Source organism: Limulus polyphemus, unplaced genomic scaffold, assembly GCF_000517525.1.
Source record: "Limulus polyphemus unplaced genomic scaffold, Limulus_polyphemus-2.1.2 Scaffold1624, whole genome shotgun sequence".
Taxonomy (NCBI): domain Eukaryota; kingdom Metazoa; phylum Arthropoda; class Merostomata; order Xiphosura; family Limulidae; genus Limulus; species Limulus polyphemus.
Genome location: NW_013667234.1, coordinates 11,644 through 31,607, shown reverse-complemented (window position 1 = coordinate 31,607; position 19,964 = coordinate 11,644). Strand labels below are relative to the sequence as shown.

General features: G+C 30.6%; 1 protein-coding gene across 1 annotated transcript in view; it reads left to right on the top strand.

The window, feature by feature from the left end:
- The window catches only part of LOC106464347 (uncharacterized protein ZK1073.1-like), a 20,423-nt gene extending 664 nt beyond the window's left edge, over window positions 1-19,759 (top strand). The window contains exons 2-7 of the mRNA XM_022392037.1: window positions 708-785; window positions 7,438-7,546; window positions 12,227-12,265; window positions 13,537-13,669; window positions 18,616-18,667; window positions 19,085-19,759. Of these exons, the coding sequence (XP_022247745.1) occupies window positions 12,261-12,265; window positions 13,537-13,669; window positions 18,616-18,667; window positions 19,085-19,128 (234 nt within the window). The 5' untranslated portion in view covers window positions 708-785; window positions 7,438-7,546; window positions 12,227-12,260 and the 3' untranslated portion in view covers window positions 19,129-19,759. The remainder of the gene's footprint in view (window positions 1-707; window positions 786-7,437; window positions 7,547-12,226; window positions 12,266-13,536; window positions 13,670-18,615; window positions 18,668-19,084) is intronic.
- The last annotated feature ends 205 nt before the right edge of the window (window positions 19,760-19,964 follow it).

Sequence of the window (19,964 nt, the reverse complement as noted above, 5' to 3'; positions counted from 1 at the left end):
AAATACCTATAGAATGATAGATTCTTTTTTGTGAATGTAGAACACTTAAATACACCAGTTCGATCAAGAAATTTGTCATTCCTCAGTTTTATGCATTCAGTTTATCATTCATGCTACATACATAGTTTGTGAATTTGCTTAATCATTGTATGAGATGACTGCACAGTTTCGCTCTAAGGTGCATATAACTACAATATAAATTTCTGTAAGGAATTTAAAGAAAAACAGTCTTCTGTTGTTTCACTGATTCAGTTTACAACAGTTATGATACTTAAGATGCTCAATCTCCTACATCATGCTTTTTCAAAAAAGGTTGCTATGCTTAAAGAAAATTTTTAACTTATATTGCTGTGCGCTTCTCCAAATATGTTTGTTTTCTGTTTTAGTTCTGACCTAAATGATTATAGCAAATTCTTAACTTTTAGCTGTTGCGCCATTCTTTAAAGAATTTGTCATGTTAAAAGGAAACATTAAGTCACTTGTTGTTTTCTGTTCTAGTTGACCAAAGTTGCTTTAATGATTAAAAAAAAACAAGTAATGAAGAAGAAACTTTAATTCTTTTTATACATTCTCAGTGTGTGAAGTTAAAAAACTGCAGAAAAAGTTACCAAGACAATGATTCAGAAACAAGTAAGGCTCAAAATAAGATTACAAGGACATATGATGCATATTTAAGCAAATTATTCAATATTATTTTCAAATTTTAGATTATGAACTGGAAACTCCAAACAGTGGGCATGCATCCAACTGCTGAACAGTACCTTGTCTTTCACAAGTTTGGGACGGTAAGATGAATGTATTTCTAAGGATGGATTATATATAACTTGAAATATTTCATACTGAACCCTATATTTCACTTCACAGTAGACTATCGAAGTCCTAGAGATTTGTTTGTAGTTTGTACTTGAGTAGATGAGACTATTTTTTGTTGTATTTAATCGTATTAATTACGTGCAACCTTTCTTCCTTCAATATACATATGTGTGAATGAGTTTGATGAAAAAATATATAAAATGTGTAAATGTACTGTTCATGAATTTAAGCAAGAATATATAATTTGTCGTAACAGTTGTTATATTACAATATTGTAGCACTGGGATTGGCTCACGATTGAGATTTAAAAATTCACTTTTGCGTATTTTTTCCTGAAAATATTAAGCTATTTAGCAGATGCCAAAAGAGATGGATGTTAAAAAATGGAATGTAGAATTTTTGTTATATCAAGTTATTGTACGTTTAATAACTTCTTTTCAGTCATCATGTGTCACAGCAAACAAGAGTTATTGTTCATTGTTTATCAGTATACAAGTGTGATATATACACAAATAATTATTTAGTCATCTCAATTAAGTATTCTTGATTATGTTCTTTTTTTTTCCTTCTTCATAATCCTTAATAAAAATGACTTAATACAGAAGGTTTTTCACTTTTTTTACTTACATCTAATTTAATGAAATTGTAGGATCATCATGAGATATATTTGTGGTATATTTGTAATAAATACTCAAAATATGAATTTAACAACATCTTGTGTAAGTAGGTGAATGTAATCAGCACCACAAAATAATGAGGTGAAAATTATCCACATATTTGCAAAGACAAAACATACACAAATGAAATAAAATGTCAAAAATACAACACAGTCATAAGTGATGTATAATATATATTATGATGTTTACAGTTTTTGTTGTTTATATTTGTGATATCCTGAAAAATGCCATATACACATGTTTTTCATTGATTAAAACTTGTGACTTTAACTTAAACCTTCACAGGACTAACTTGTTGCATATTTTTAAAAGTTGAGGTAAAATAACAAATAAAGCATGTTTAAAATTATGTGAAGTTGTGTAATATTCTTTTACACCATTACTGATTTATAGACAATCTGTGTGACTGAGATTAATCAGAGAAATCATTAAAGTACAATAAATTTAGTTAAAATAGAAAAAACTTACTATTCTTCTTTAGGTAGTAAAAGTTCCTTTATATCTGTTGTATGATGCTTTCGTATTGTTAACTGTTCCTGTCAAATACAACAAACTATTAAACAAGTTAAAATAGGATCATTACTACTGTTTTCTTAGTAAGAAAGTATTCCTATTATAAAAGACAAATTTGAAATTAGTTCTTATTGTTTTATCATATATAATGCACCATTAAAAATCCAGAGACCTGATAAGCTCACTATATATGTTATGTATGAAATGTACTGTATTAACTTATCAGATGTTTTGTTTTTACATATTTATTAGTTTGAACAGTAAGAGATTATAATTTTTTTTCTCCTTTTGTGTAACCATTTATTTTGTACATTAAGCACTCTGTAATTAAAGCAGTATGCTGGCAAAAATATTTTTTTATTTTTCCTGTAATAGTAGCATTTCATTATTTTTTAGGAAAAACCTAGTTTATTAGTACGAAGAAAGACTAGTGACTCGGGTAACCATGGAAGTAAGCAATTAGTATCTCAGCATTTCCCATGATAATTTACATTATGTGTTTGTACTGTGTGACTATCATACACACTGTTTATGCTTTCATCTGACAACTTTTTGTTTGTCCATAAATATATGTATAGCAGGTGCTGTATAATGTGTGCAAAGAGATTTCTACTTTAGATATATGTAAAGAACTTGACTTATTTACCAGTTTCTGTTTTCCTCTAGGCTACCAGTGTTGACCATTTCACACACATTTTTTTATTAATTTCAGAATGTGCTCACCTGACTCGATAGATTTTATCATCTTGTATGATAATATGTTTGAGTGAAGAAATAATTGTTTAGTCAACACAACAACAGTATGAATGATATTTCATAGGTGACCATATTTACTATTCATCACAGAGCAGCACTTGTTAAGAATTTAATGTTTATTGATTGGAAACATTCCTCTTTAGATGCTTATAACAGTTTTTTAGTCCAATTTGAGCATTAAGCTGAATACATTGTGAAAAGTTTAGGCTTGATATGAGATAATATTTTTTTGCATATGTTTACATGCAACTTCAAAAATGATAATAAATAATGGACTACAAAGTTATTCTAGCTTGTTTGATTCAGCATATAAGTGTTTTAGAAAAACAAGGGGAAACAGCAGTATAATGACTTCAAAAAACAACTAGGTGAAGTAAATTGAAATGTGATTTTGAATGAAAATATATGCTTCAGACATTGATAATGAAGCAACATATTAAACAAAAGAATATATATATATAATATATGTTAATAGTTAACTAAGTTATTATATTATTTTATGTTTGAATATTTGCTATTAAAATGTAATGTCTTCCTTACAACAATCTTAATGTAACAAGATTAATATATTTCAAACTTATTTTGATGTGAATAATTTTCTTTTTGTCATTAACTGTGTTGTGATAACACTTTTTGTACTGTTTGTCTAATTTCTTAATAATCAGTTTGAGTTTGATAATTGGTTCTTGTTTTGAATGCACTCCATTTTGTTTACTTAATCTCAAGCTTAAAGCTTATCGATTCCCTGTGTTTGTAACTTGTACATGTGACTTTTCTTGTATTTATTACTGTTTTGATATCTTGTTAAACTAACATATGTTTCATGAGTTTATAACAGATGCCCAACATGAATGTCCATGGTTTGATAATATGAGTAAATTAATCACCAAAAAAATAATTATCTTTTGACCTTCATATTTTCATTCATTTTGATAATGTATTCAGTTTATTTATCAGTTTTTTTAAGTGAAATATTATGCTGATTAACATATCACTATAGTTATTAATTGTTCAACATTGATGCTGTGTTATGATTGTTACTAATCCTGTATATATATGCTCAATACTGATCCTAATGCTTGTGAATTTTATTGTCTGGTCCTACGGTTCTGCTTGATTCACCATGTCTTCATCTAGCTGATAGAACAGGTAAAGTGGTTTTGTGCTCAGTGTTTATTTGTTCATTGCCTCTAGGATAGCAAATCACCTATTATTTACATGTTTATTTTCTTAAAGTTTATAACATGCCATTTACCATATTTGGGTATATAGCCTTAAACTTGTATTCTTTGTAACAAAATTTCAAGTTAATAATAACAATGAAACAAATCTAATTAAAATATTATCAGGTGAAATGATAATGATTTCAGTACTTGCATGTTTTGTAGCTATAGTAAGCACTTCAATAATTTATTTTGATTCTAACACATCAATTAGAAGGTGCCGATATGCTCAGATACTGAATTATAGCTTATAAATAAGTGGAGAAGTGAGGCCCTGAAAGTGCAGCAGAGTGAGTTGATTAATAGCATTTAAGGTGTTATTTCCACTTTAAGTTATAAAAATTCAACTTATATTTATAACATAAACAACTTTTATTGAATTACTGTTTTATTTCATGTTGTGTTATCATTTAAGTAATAGTAGGTAAATGTTGAAATAAAAGTAACTGATTAGGTTTTTGTTATTTAAAATAAGAAAAAGTAGAGGAGAAGCAATGTATAAATTTTTTTTGTAGATTTACTCAAATGACTCACTCCTTTGTATATGTGTGTACTGTTTCTTCCACATCCATAACACATGCATATCATAAAGAAATGTTTTATTATTTAATATTTTGTCTATGAATTAATAAAACTTTAAAATATAGTTTATAGCTGTGAATATTATTTCAGCTTTTATATTCAACAATTCAAGTTTTAAATTTACTTATTAAAATCAGATTCATATAAAATGACTTTAGAAATGCCTTTTATCCTTAGAGGTTTTGGAGAACTTAGCCACTGATGAAATCACTTTTCAAATGCTAACCAAATAAAGCTTTTGTTATGTAGATTGATACCTTAGTGAAAAACGAAATGTCAAGATGCATACTTTTTTTGGCATTTGTTTTCTTATGTTATTTTTTGAATAAATATACATGGTAAAGTTCATATACTGTAAGTATTTGTTTTATTAAACACATATTTTGTATTCCCACTAGAAATGCATGGAAATTCCAGTAGTCATGTGGACTCTCTTCCTGTAATTGTTTTTTGTGAACCCGCACTTCTCAAACAGCCATCCCAACATTTCTTCATTTAATAGTAGTGTCAATGGATCCTTATTAGTTTTTACTGATTCTCCCAAGACCTTGCTTTTCACCAGCTGGACAACATGGGGCTTGCTTGCTATTGGTTTTAGTTGGTTATATTTATTGTATAAAACAGTTTAAGAAGTCTGGGATGTTCATTACAACAGAAAAAAAAAATCCCTGGAATGCATGACATGGTGTTATTTATTTTTTTGCTGTAGAAGTAGTTGAGCCTTCCCAGTGTTATATGTTTCACCAAATATTTATTTTTCTTTTGTTAGGGCATGACAGTAAACATACAAAAATTAAATGATGCTGGAAAGTTTAATACTAATCACATTGTACATACTGTCATGCTCTGTGTCGAAACACATCCTCCATTTTAGAAGACAACACATAAACACTTCTTAAAAGTTTCCTTTGTTTTTTTCAGTGGAGTTAAAACATGTATATATTACATTTGATGTTCTAAGAACCTTCATCAATATCATTTAAATGAGTGTTGAGTTATCATAATGTATTATCAAACTCACATTTATTAATACGAACTAAGCAATGAATATTTTCTTCAGTTTTGCAGTTAATCTGCTTATATACATAATGTAAGTGCATACTAAACATAGATAATAACAAATTTAAAATTAAGATTACAAAATTTGCCACTTAAACTTTATCTTTTTTTTTTTAGATTTTTAAAAATAAAAAAAAAATTAAAATCTAGTACATATTTTCTAAATATATGTATATGAATACAGTATTGGAAATAATTATGGAAATGGAAAGGTAAAAGGGTATGGAAAGTAAATATTACAGGTATGTCACCTCTTTATCATGTTCAAATGAACTGCATTTGAGTAGTCATGTTTATAGTTTATGCTGTAATCAGTTGTCATTCAACCAATTAGAAAATTCCACCCTAGGATAAAACTATGAAAGTACATGCAGTAATACTGTGTGAATACAGTCATGGCTCTCTGGACTGAAATACTACGTGGAAAACGTGTTGAAATCAAACTTTTGGTGAGTCAAGAATGTAGCAAGACTCCATGTTTCAGTAGGTGCTGCATGGAGGACTGAATAAGTTATGAAACTGCATTGTTAATAATAGAATTGTTTGAGGTAAAAACTGGAAATGTTTAGAAAATGATGCTGAGTATCTGGGTGTATTTTTTATCAGGTAAATGATGGTCAAATATAGACCTTGCCAACAGTCTTGCTGTGTATATACAGGTGTGAATTTTACCTCATGTCTGTTACAAGTTGTTTTATCTTCTTTAATTCCAAAAGTTTTATTATAAACAAAATGAAACAATAAAAGCAGTAGTATTCTTCAGAAACCACATCTCATTCATACTGAATCACTTGGAAAGAATCAAATGTATAACAATGAATATAGTGTCCAAACCAATGACAATGTAGCTTTGATCGAAGGCTGAGATTCAATTACAGTACATTGTGATCTCAGTGGATAAGAAGGTGCTCCAAAACAACCTATGACGAGAGGTAATGAAACCAAGAGGTTGAAATTGGCATTAGACCGTTTACAGTATAGTGGGCAAAGTTGGAGATGTGTGCTCTTGAAAGATGAATACAGATTGTAATTGTTCTTCAACAACTAACAAAATTTTGACATGGAGAGAAAAATATCATAGTTATTATATATCGTCTACAGTGAAGTATGGTGGAGGAATCAGTACAAATTTGGGGCTGCATCTCAAGCAGTGGTGTTGGTCATTTACAAAAAAAAATTCATGGTACTCCGACTACTGACAAGTACAGGTGGATTCATCTAGCAAGATGGTGGTCCCAAGCATATGTGAAACAATATCTTAATGATGAAGAAGCTGGTGAAATTCTCACAACCATGACTTAGTCTGCATGTGATCCTGACAGGAATATGCTTGAGACTTATGAGGTTACAGAAAAACTGTGAAAGTCAAAGAGTACAGGACTTTTGGAAATATATTCCACAATCACACAGTGTTAAATTGTATAGCAGCATAAAATGAATTGAAATGTTGTGTGTAAAGCAATGGGTACATATATGAAATACTAGTTCATTGTGCAACTTAATTGCTTTTCTATTTTCTGTGTTAATAATTTGTACCATTAACAAATTCATTATTTAGCTATCTGCCTTAACACTTTATTGGTGACTCCTGTATATGTGTCACTTGTGTGTTTCTAAAATTATTTCCATTACTATATATTCATATTGTAAAAACTTTTAATGTTGCCACACTGTTGGTAAATACTTAAACTTTCAAATCAAACAAATTATGTAAAGAAAGAAAAATGTACAATTGAGCTATATTGTAAATAAGCATTGTTGCAAGTATTTCAAAAATACATAATTGCTAAAAGCTTTAAACTTTTCTAATATAGGAAATAGAGAAAGCTGAAAACAAGACAAGGTTATCAAAGATTACATCAAAAAACTTCAAAGTCGAATTAATCCTCGCAACTTGCGACTATATGTGGAATCTTTTCTTGCGTAAGTTTTGACTGTTTACAAAAGCTTTAAGTATTTCTTCAGTTATTTTTATCTCTTTAGTACTGACAAAATTTGGTATGTTTTGTCTAAAACATATACTACATTTGTTCATGTACTATGTTAGGAACTATGCTGTGGTGTTGTTAAGGTACTTGTAAAGCACAAAAGGTGTGTGACATGAGAATTTCAATTTGGAAAAAAAAAAGCCTTTAGGTTTTAAAATGAACCCTTAGTGATATCAATTCATAATGCAACTTAAGCTTTAAATGGAACAGTTTCTGGATGAGCTCAAACTTGAATTCAAATCTCAGTGTAGTTATTGGAAATAAAACATCTGTGATTCAGAAAACAAATCTCTAGTAAAGAAAGTACTTCTTTCAACTACTTGAATAAATAGCATCCTATAATTCCTGTGGGCCTTCTAATTCAGCTGGGGGGGGGGGCTATGCTCTTGGCATAACTTGCATGCATGTGTTAATCCATCCTAACTAGAAATGTCAAATAGAAATTGCCATTTGGGCCTCTCCCTGAGTTGGAGAGGGGATGACTGATGCCCCTGAAACAGAGTGGTAAGGTAAGCCTGGTGACAAAGTGATGTCACCTACAAAAACTAAGTTTGATAGAAATTGGTGGGTTGTTGATGAAAAAATAAGGTTACAAAATCTCAATTATGTGTACTTAGCAAACCAATAATTATGAAGGATATTGCATTCTTTATGAAAAAATTATCATTATTATTACATTATCACCATCAACATGTTTCAGAAAGATAAAGCTAAACTTGGCATTTAGTTTGTACCAATTCACAGAACTACAAGCTGCAAGGGTTGAATTAATGTGGACTATGAAAGTAGCCAGATTAGATACAGTTTTAACTCGGTGTGGTGATTGAAAAAAAGGAGACTTTTAAAGCCATGTTTTCTGATGCTCTTTCCCTATAATTTGGAATGTACCCATGTAAAGTGTGTTATGCATTAGATATTGGTCAGTATTTCAAGGTGAAACATGTAGAAGATATAATATTGAGTTTTAGTCTTAGTATGAGAATTTCTATCCAATGCAATAAGCTATAAAAAAAATTGCTTTTGCAAAATGCAGTATTGCGGAGTGAAAAATGTCTTGACCCAAAGAAGAAAAAAGCAGAGTGGACAATTGAAGTAATAAGGTCCTTATCCTATGGAAGTATTACTGACATATTTGTTGATGAGTGGAAAAAAGTATCGGGGGGAGTGGTATTGGTCTACTACTGATAATATGGAAATTGATCATATTTGGAAAAATGTATTTAAGCTGATAAACATTTAAAGAAATAAAGTACCAAACACTACTCAAAGTAGTGAAAGGAATTCTAACTTATGTTACTGCTAATGTGGAAAGATGATGCAAGAGCAGTTTGTATGCTTGCTTATGTGGAAAGAGGATGTGAAAGCAGTTTCTATATTTGCTTATGTGACTGCTTATGTGGAAAGAGGATGTGAAAGCAGTTTGTACACTTGCTCATGTTACTGCTTATGTGCATTCTCACAAAGTGGTAAAATGGTAACATTTGACTGGGTATTACTTGGTGAAACTTCATTAGATTCTTTAAAAATGACAATAGATGGTGTTAGATTAAATGAAGGGAAATTTTTTGTTATTCAATTATTAAAAAGTACTTTATAATATGCCCAAAGCCTGACAAAAAACTGTATTCCAAGAAAAACAAGTGAAGGATAAAAAGAACAGGTACTGTTAGAAAAGAATGGCATCAAAAACAGTATGTGAGAGAGAGAGAGAAAGCAAAGATTTTAGCAGAAAAAGAAAAACAGGGTGAATTTGAAGTGGCAAGTGATTTTGTTGGATGATAAAATAGGAGAGGAATCTGACCCAACTTAGTTGTTGGTTGTATTGCAAGTTTGATATTCATATACTAAAAATATTTTAATTTTCTCATGATTTTCCAACATTTTTGGGAAATCATTCTTTACTTGAGAAATTAAATTTCTGTATTTGCTGTATTTCTTTGGCAAAAACGTAAGTATGGTCCACACACATAGAACATTTTTCCTGTCTTGAGATACCTTGTAATGATTTGACTTGTTGCTTGTTCTTTCATTATTCACATGTTAATATTGTTTTTAAAGGTTTTTAATTATGAAAATAAATAATTTGGTTTAACTTAACTGGAAATTAGTTGTGAAGATCAACATCATAATTACATGTGCTAAAAATATAAATAAAATGAATTTTGAAATACTATAGTTTAAGTCATAAAAATTAGTTATGTGAAGTTTAAGTTATTCATATGTATGAAAAAAAAATTTTCATAGTAGAAAATGAGAGATTACATAATTGAAAAAAGAAATAGTATTTGTCATTTATACAGGACTGGCTTTTGGATGTTTACAGACTTGATGGTATTATCAGAGTATGCGAAAGACTGTCTAAATCAGCCTGTGTAACATCAGCTTTAACTTGAATATTTTAATTGGTCATTTTTAGTTTTGAAAACCTGAGTGATTTTGAATGTAATAAAAATGATTTGACATTGGACCCCATATTTCACATCACTAATGTTTTCATATCTCACTCAAAGAAATGTTTGTAACGGTTATTAAACATTTAGTCTAACATCAACCTGCTGAACAAATAGAACTTCAGGCTGAAAATCTTATCTATAGCTTGTTTGAAAGTCAAACTTAGTGCATATCACAGTTTTTAAACAGTAATCTGTCATTTCACAACTTGTTTTGAAAAAAAAAGGACATTTCATGAAAGCAAAAGTAGGTAATTATTAGCATAGGAACAGCTGCTGAATTAGGTCTTTGGAATTCAAGATCTTGGGGTTTTTGAGTTTAGTACATCTTACACATTAGTACAGTGGTAAACAACTGAAGTTTTTCTTTAATTATGATGGATATAATCCAACAGTTAAACAGGAGTTGACATTAAAAACAATGTTTCCTGTCTCTCGTTTCTTTATAGAAACCTGGAAGTAGTTAGAAGTCTTTTGAACAATAGTGTTTGTCATTTATATAGTACTGGCTTTTGGATGTTTGCAGACTTGATGGTATTACCAGAGTATGGGAAAGACTGTGTGTTTTGTTATTATATAGTAAAGCAGTACTGTTTCATTGGAAACATTTAAATTCTTGTTTTAGGCAGTATGTATAAATATATATTTTTCTATCAAAATTTGACTGTATAACAAACATTTTGTGTGTGTGTATATCTACCTTATAGTACCAAACTAAAATTTCCACACCGATTTTTCATAACTAAAAGTTAAACTGTTTACGTAAAGTAAAATATATATACAGAAAAGTGAACTTACTAGTGTAGTACAGTGTGTTTGTAAAATAACTGCAGTAAATAAAAACTATAAATAACTCTAGAACAACTTTATACTTTGCTATGAAATTTAAGATTTTAATACAAGACACCACAATACCTCTGTTTTGAAATAGGTGGTGCTGTAGTTGAATATTTTCCTGAGTAGATAGGTTGTGATGTGAAAAATGCAGAGTTACAACCAGATGAACAGTCAGACCAAGTGCTAGAGTTCAGACCAACCTATGCCAATCACAAGGTGCAGATGGTGATGACCATCATCAAACACTTTGAACAAACAAAAAGGAATTATGATAAGTAAAGAAGCAGCTAGCCAGTAAAGCTCTGTGGAAGTAGCAGAGGAAGTGAATAGAGCAGTGCAAAATTTCTTCTGGATAAACCATATAATTCAAGTATTTCTGCAATGGTAGTAGTTAGGATTTCTCCTAAACCATGGTTTAGTAAACAATGTACACTCTGATACTGTAACCATATTGGATTGGATATCTGTAAGAGCTTCCAACCTCTTATCTTAAGAAAGGTTTGACATTTGCACAGTATTACTTGGTTCACGTTGATGTGTCTTGGCTGTGACATACTTTGTGGGTGGATGAGGTACATTTGCATTTGTCTGGAGCTGTCAACACAAACAACTACAGGATCTGAACATCATTAAACTGGTCACTTCATAGTCAGTCTTCTTGTTTTTGAGAAGAGCATACCAGTGTGATGGTCATGGCAAATTTCTGTGAAAAACGTTAAAATGTACAGCAACCTCTGCTTTGCAACAAAGATATTAACTCTAGAACACTGTTTTAGCAAGATTTTATGCTCTCAAACATCAGTTGTATAGTGCAGGCAAAATTATGACTACACTTTGGTGACCATGTTACAAGTTGCACATTCATTATGTCATGGTTGCATCATTCACCTGATCTATCACTACTGGAGTAATAGACTGGGATTACTTGATAGACAAGCTGAACTACAAAGGCCTGCAAAATCTGGCCATCCTGAAGGATGCAATTATGAGGCAGTCATTATCTCTGGTGGCCACTTTGTGGAGTGCATAAAGGCACTTGAAAAAGTTGGCAGTGGAAACTTTGACTATCTTATATAACTTTGCTTCCAGCCTTTATACTACAGTCTGTGGCAATATTCACATTTCCAACTACAGAATCACGTATCTTTAAATACCTGTCAAGCCAGTTAGGACCTCATTCAGTTACTGCAGTTTCTTTATGAATACTCTGTACTAAGATCATTATGTAACTACTGTAATGGCAACAAAAATATTTGTGTGTAATTACTTGTATTTCAATAACAAACTTTTATTTATTTTTTCCAAAAACTTATCATTGTGTTTTATAGCCGTACAGATATTTCAGCAATCTTGAAAGATAAAATGAAGTAAGTATTAAGTATATATTTCGTTTTAAATTTTGTTACAATTTTATGTAGTACAAATTTTAAACCTTAAATCAATATCTTACCTGATATACATCTCTAAATAATGTACTAAATTATATTCTGGCCTAATCTTTGTCTATCTTTAACATCCAGTATACATTTAGCTGCATTTATGAAGTTATATGAATTATTTCTAGATGTATAAAGGCTATTTATACGTTAATTTATAAAGGTGGTGTGAGTTTTATAAACTTCGAAAAGCAATGACCTTTTATAAATCTCTTAACAGACTGCGTAATTTACATTATAGCATAAAGCAAGTAAATAATTAATAACCTCAAACATTCTTGTTTAATTTTAACTTTGTAATTGTTTGATTTTAGCTTTCTATTCATTACACTTTTGTAGCCTCATAACCCTGTTTATGTTGTAGTTTTTAACCCTGTTTGTCTTGTAGCTTTGTAATTTTGTTTGACTTTTACTGATGCTTATGTATTAAGAGTAAAATTTGTCAAGATACATATTTTTAAATTAACTATTTTCCATAGAGTTCTTATGGGTATTTATACAGCTGTAGTGAAACTTATATTTTTTATATTTACTGTAGTTTGTTTGTGTAGTTAATCCTGAGAAATGATAATTCATACACACTGTACTCACACTAAATTGTAAAGTCTATATAGACGTATAATCTGAACATTTTTCACCATTTGTAAGCTTGTTTTGAACTGTTTGTCACAATGCTATAAAGTATTTTCTCAACAATTTCATACATCTTGTGTTATGTTTTATGTGAGCTTGGCATTAATAATATATATTTTCATGTGTCTTAAAATGTTTCATGTAAAATTGGCATTAATAACAAGTTCATATGTCTTATTTTAAAATGTTTCACATAAGATTGGCATTATACCATAGAACAGAAAAAGTATTTTTTTTTAAATTACAGGATGACCAAAAAGTTAGTTTATCCACACTAAAACCTCTTCTCAGTGTGGATAACATTTTTATTTAGAGCACCAAAATGTAGTGCTTTGTCAGTCTGTGTACCATGCTTATTTATTGTTTAGATGTACACAAACGTAAATCTGAAAAAGATGAAAATAGAAAATGATTACAAGATAGCTCAAACAGCAAACTTTTGGGTCATCCTGTAGTCTAACAAAATCAAATGGATAGTGAAGTGTCTATTGTAGAAGTGTTAAATAATATAATGATTCTTCTTTTGATTCTGTTATTTTTAGAAAAGTTTTATTATCAACTTTTTTCAGAGTTGATTCATTGCTTGTGACTGGATCCAAGGCCTCCCATCTTCATACAGTTCATACTATGCATGCAGCCATGGATCCACGACATACCACACTTCTAAAGGTGGATGGTGTTGGTGATGTATTGTTTGAAGCTGTAAGTTTCCTTTAAGATTTCATTTACTCCCAAAAGCCAAAATAGTGGGTATTGTTTAATTTTTGTAACTCTTTTTGAAAGACAAAACTAAGAATTATTTGAGTTTTGTTAAGCTAAGGAAATGGATTACTATTCCTACTCTGTAGCTCTTGTTATGACACAAAGTTAAAATAATGGTTTACTTTTTAAAACTATATATCCCTTGTTGTTATACAAATTTCTGATAATGTAGTACTGTTAGAAACCTGCTTGTGGCTTCTTTTAAGGCAGAACTGGATTAAGGGATTACAATATGACTTCTCTAACTGTTGTTTTAAGGCAAGGCTATAAAGTGATTGAACACTGTTTAAAATCAGGTGGACTCACCATTCAAATACTAAAAGCATTTTCTTGTTGCATTGCTTTAATGCTGTCAACGGCTATGTTATTTTAGATTCTAAATATCCTTTAAGCATTGTACCAATTTACCCAGAATTAATCACTTCTCCACCTTCCAAGTGATTTATTGGATGTCTGTGAGGAGAAAGACGTAAGCCCTGCTTTCCTGGAATAAGCCAGATTTCTTGTTGACATGCATGCTGACTATGTATTATGTAGTGAACATTAACTACTGCAGCTAACGTTCCAACTAATATCAGTCAGAACTTTTTTCAAGGGAATAGCCAGAAATCTATAAAGGAGAGGGGTGTGCTATTTTCATAGGAAAAAGGAAATACCTGGCAAAGCAATACTGTGGGGTACAACTTGGGGCATGCACACGCTTGATATGTTTTTGTAATACTCTCTGAAAATGATGCATTTTGATGGTATCTGAAACTGTTTTTACACAATTTATATGTTTTATATCCCTCTTGCCTGTATGCATATGTTTGGAGGCCTCACTCAAGTAGTGTGCCTTTAGCATGCATGAAGATCCAATGATTACACTGTTGAATATTATTGATGATCAACACATCCAGGCCATTATTTCTGTTGTGTTTGCTGGTGTCCCTGACAGGTTTAGCATTCATTTAAATGCTTAATATTTTATCTCCCACCATTTTCTCATGATGATGATAAAACAAAAACAGAAAAACTTTTATTTAAGCCTGTTTAACTTCATTGGTTGAGGAGCAGGATTTGTCAGATAGCTCTAATTCTGAAGAAACTTCAGCTGATGTAATTTATCTTTTTTTTCTGGTGTTGTATTTTAAATTAACTAATTCAGTTGCCTGAGGGTACTAATGTCATGTTAGATGCTTTAGTTCTTGAATCATTTGGTTGCTGCTGATACTTTTAGAAATCAGCTAAATGTTAGTAAAATAGAGTAGAGTTTTCTTCTTTTGCTCATCTTGTTTCTCAAGTTTTGGCCATCAATTTTTTTTTTTGGTAAGGGGATCTCACATGTGGTTTTCTACTTAATTAGACCTAACATCACTTTTCTACCGTGTATGTTATGAATTAATCTCATTTTAAGACTTTCTTCTTCAGGGTAATTATTAAGTATCTGCTACTGTCGTTCTTTTGATTATTTTAGCCAGGATCAAATTTTTACTTTGCAGTCTTCCTTCATTATAATAATGTTTATTGCCATGTGGCTATTACATTCCTTGGCACCTTATCCCCTTGTGTTTTGTTACAAGGTGCTCATCTCCTGATCCCAACTTTTCAGTTGAACTTGAAAGAGCTTCTTCCTTGCATCTTTTGTCTTTGCAGGATTGTCATCTACCCTAGTCTCTTATTCAAGAGATGCATACCAGCAGGAGCTGATTAAGATTTTAGCATTTCAATTTATATTTGTTAATCATTCCTTCTGAGACAACAAGCAAGTAATGCTTGTTCTCTTACCTTGAATCCCTTTTCTACTTCTTGGTAAATGTCAGTTACTTTTACTTGTTTCTTTCAAGTAGCCAAACGTGGATATAAGCAAGTGATGTATTCTTGACCCACTCAATGATGCTTTTCTGTTCCATCTGTATCTCTCATCTGGACTGTTGTGGAAGTTGTCATTGATCATTGGTTCTTCTGTGGGACCTTTGGCTTTGAAAGCTTTTTCAGTCTGCTTCCAATTCAGTTGTTTGCACATTGTTGGATATACAAGACTGTTTAGTTTAAGAGTTATTATTTAGTTTGTTTAGTGATTTAATATTTAATGATTGTTTAGTTTTCATAACAAGAGTGTTAAAAGTTAATTATTTTAAAAGCAATAGTTGTGATAAGTTGTGTTACATAACAAATTGTTCATTGTGTATACAGTTTAATTGTTGTACTAGGCTTTCATAATATTGTTGATGTCATCTTACTCTAAGCTTTTAAGTTTATCTCATTGTTTGTAATATTGTTGTCGCTAGAGGGCTAGATATTTCTAGATTTTTCTGTTGCATGTTATAAATACGTGCAGATACAGAGAGGAAGTCAAAAGAAAACAAGCCAAGTGAGGAAGCTTTTAAGTTTATCTCATTGTTTGTAATATTGTTGTCGCTAGAGGGCTAGATATTTCTAGATTTTTCTGTTGCATGTTATAAATACGTGCAGATACAGAGAGGAAGTCAAAAGAAAACAAGCCAAGTGAGAGATAATTAGACAGATCTAGACTAGGTGATTGGCAGTTTAGCCATGATGGGCGATTTCTAAAGAAGTTAAAGTAAGTGAAGTCAGAAAATGTTAAGTTAGTAAAGTGAAGTTAGACTGTGTGATTGTTATTTTAGCCATCATGGGCAATATTTAAAGTGAGTTTCACAGTGGTATTATAATAACAGAGATAAATGGAGAATAATTTTTCTTGTCAAAGGGTGTTCTAAAGTAATTGAATCTGCCTGTGTGGATTTTGATGAAAAGAAGACAATTATTTAAAGTTCTGGATACAACTGTGGTAACCCATGGGGTAATGTCAGTGAATCTATTGCAGATTATGCAGTAATAAGAGAAAAAAAAAGAGTAGAGAAAAAAATTCACCTTTTTAATTGAGTTTAAGTAACTGAACTAGCCTGTGTGGATTTTTGACAAGAAAGAGAATTATTTAAAGCTTTAGATACAACTTTGATAATCAATAATTATACTAATTTTTGTGCATACGTTTGACTTGTTTTGAATGTGTTATTTTAAAACAAGTGGATTGTGTGCTGTCCATTTATTGTTGACATTTATCGATAACAAGTCAGACACCTATTGTAAAAGAATGCCAGCCCATATTCAAAACCTGACACACATTCTGGATTAGGAAGTCTCAAATCTTCAAAAAGGAATGGTCCAAATCGTTTATAACACTTCTCTATCTTGGTTTCAAATGAATCAGGAGATTGGAGACCTGTCTTGACTCATCTTTTCCAGGAGACCATTTACAAGTGGAAGACATGAGGTTTCTATGGAAGTCTTATTGTCATGACCTTTGGATTATGATGGTGGATATACAGGATGCTTTTGTTCATATCCTTGTTTATCCATCAAAGACGTGACATCTGTTCTCCATAGGATGTCACATAGCTTCAACCAGGATGAGGATCACCTTATGTTTTTAATTTTCTCCTTAACCTTAATTGGTGTTCTCATTATTTTGTCATAGTGTTGTTGTGCCCATCTTTAGATCCCTCCAGGTCTTTTTGATTCTCCATGGATGCCCAGTTACTATAGTCCAGTTTTGTAACTTGACCAACCTTTCTACAGTAGAATGAAGAGGACCTTAGTCCCAAAAGCATGCCCAGTCTTTAGTTATTACTAGTACCTTCTTCTGAAAATCTTCCACTGCAGGTACAAGACATTCCTCTGTGCTTTAACCCTATTTACCTGCTATACCAACACTTATGACAACACCTGACAATGCGCATAGCCTCACAGGTTTTATTATTACTGCCCAACCCCCATTTATATGTATCTATTATTATGGCCAAGTCGATGAGGCACTCTTGAATCCAATCCATTAACCTCCCCACAACTGGGACAAATATATTTTATCTTCATGACTGTGAACAAAGAAATATAGCTTATGGAAGGAAAGTGGGATTTAACTGCATTCTCCTGACACATGAACAGTAAGTCATGTGGAAAGTGGAAGAGCTCTGGGTAAGTTAACATATAAGTAACTAAACAAGGATTTTAGTGTTTGAAATTAAGTTTATTCCTAAAAATTTAGTTATATGGCCCAGTTAAGATAATTATTTTATGTACTATTTTACTTTCTTAACTTCTGGAAAGCAATGTTAAGGTAATATATTACAATTTTGTTACCTGTACCTCTAGTTATAAGACAAATGATGGCTTTTTATTTTCATTTTGTAGCCTCTTGTCAGGCAGTTCTAAAGTAAAGGATCAATATTTTAGACTTGTCACTTTTTGTGAAAATATATTTAGCTGATTAATAGTCTTTAATTATATATCTTTTTACAAAACAAACTAAAGTTGTTTTTTTAATTTTCTAACTTGTTAAAAAAAGCAAACTACACTAATGGATTACTATAAGAATTCTATACTCATATTATTAGACAAAAATAAAGTATTAGTATTATATTACCTTTCATAATCTTATTTTATTGCTAGACAAAACTAAAGTAATGAATAATTATTTAACATTTTTACCTTGTTGTGTGGCAAACTAAAGTATGGATTATTATTCAACTTTTTGTTATATGGCAAATCTAAAATAATATAATTTGAATTCCATAACTTTCCTTGTAAAGGCAAAGCCAAAGTAATAGATTGCTTGTTTTGTAATTCCATATATCAGACTGTAACATAAAGCAAAATTTGTGAATTACTACATTATTGCAATCTAACTTTGGTTATTCTTATGCCTGCACTTTTGGTGGTTTAGCAGGCTTATAACACTACAAAATTGGTTTTGATACTCATAGTGGACACAGCAAAGATAGCCCATTGTGTAGCTTTACTTCATAACAAACAAATGGGTTATTCTTTTTTTGTTCGGAATAGTAAATACTCCCTTCTTTAATAATTTTTCTATAAATTTTCAGCCGGACATTCTTGCTCACAACTTACTCTTGTTTTCTCAAGGATTGGGACTGTGTAAGTTTAAAACTATATTATTATTCTTCCTAAAACATATCTACAAAAAATTTAAACTATTTATCATTTGTAGCACATTTTTTAGTCGGTGAATGTGTAGTTTTTAAGATAATTGTATTCGAACTGGTAATGGCTATCTGCACATGTAAAATCCTATTGAAAAGCATTTTTTTGCATTTATGTTTTTTATTGTATCTCATGCTTAAGATAAAATAGACTGTATAAGCTAACCTAATTATTTCAATGCCATTTTTTAAATTCAGATCTACCTTTTGTGTGTTATGGTGTAAAAATTGTTGCATAAATTTTTGTTATTTTTGTGTTGACTTGTTTCAAGCCTATATATTTTCTTGGATTTTTTTAAAGTTTTTAATGAGAAAGTTAACATTTTGGTGTCTTCATTTTTTCTTCCTACAGTGAGTACTCTACCAATGTCTCGCCAGTCATCCATCTCTTCTTAAAATGATTAGAAAAATGTGACAAGAAGTTTTTGCAGTTTTAAGCTGAAACAAATTATCTTCACTTTAGTATTATGGAAGTAGGTTTGGTACAATCACTGGAATATTAATGTAGTTATTGCTAATCAAATATTAGTACTTCTCTTTTTCTCATAGATTCTAGGTGCAATTATTCCACTTGAAATATGATAGCCCTTTATATCGTATTATATGGTTAAAACATTTAAATGCAGTTTCCAGTAGTTTCGATTATTGTATTTATTCAAGGATTTTCTTACATTTTTGTATTAAAAAAAAGGCATTAGAAACATTCCCTCCATTTATTATAATCTAGAATGAGTAGTTTGGTTAGATAAGTTAGACATAAATACAACTGAAATTAACCAAACTGATAACCTTGATATGTTGTGAACAAAATTAGACATAAGAAGGTACACTGGAGTGTGCAATCAATAATAGTGGTCCAAATATTAATGTAGTACAAAAACAGTATTCAGTTTTGTACATAATAATATAGTTCAGTTTATTTAGGAGAGAAATCAACAGATATGATGGTTATTTAGTTGTTTGAAAGAGGAGTTTTGTTTTAGTTGCCTTAAAGTCTGACAAGACTTTTTTTTGTTAAAGTAGTAACTAGAAGATCAGTGGAGATTTTAGCTTTTATTTTTATTTGAATGTAATAATACACCAAATCCTTCACTACAACTATGCACTAAGAGAAATAATAAGGCCTTGAATATGGTCACTTATTATTTTGAAGTAAAATAATGAAATTTAATTTTGTTTACACACTCTAGGAGTGTTATTATAGTTTTATGTAGCTATAATAAAGATTTTTG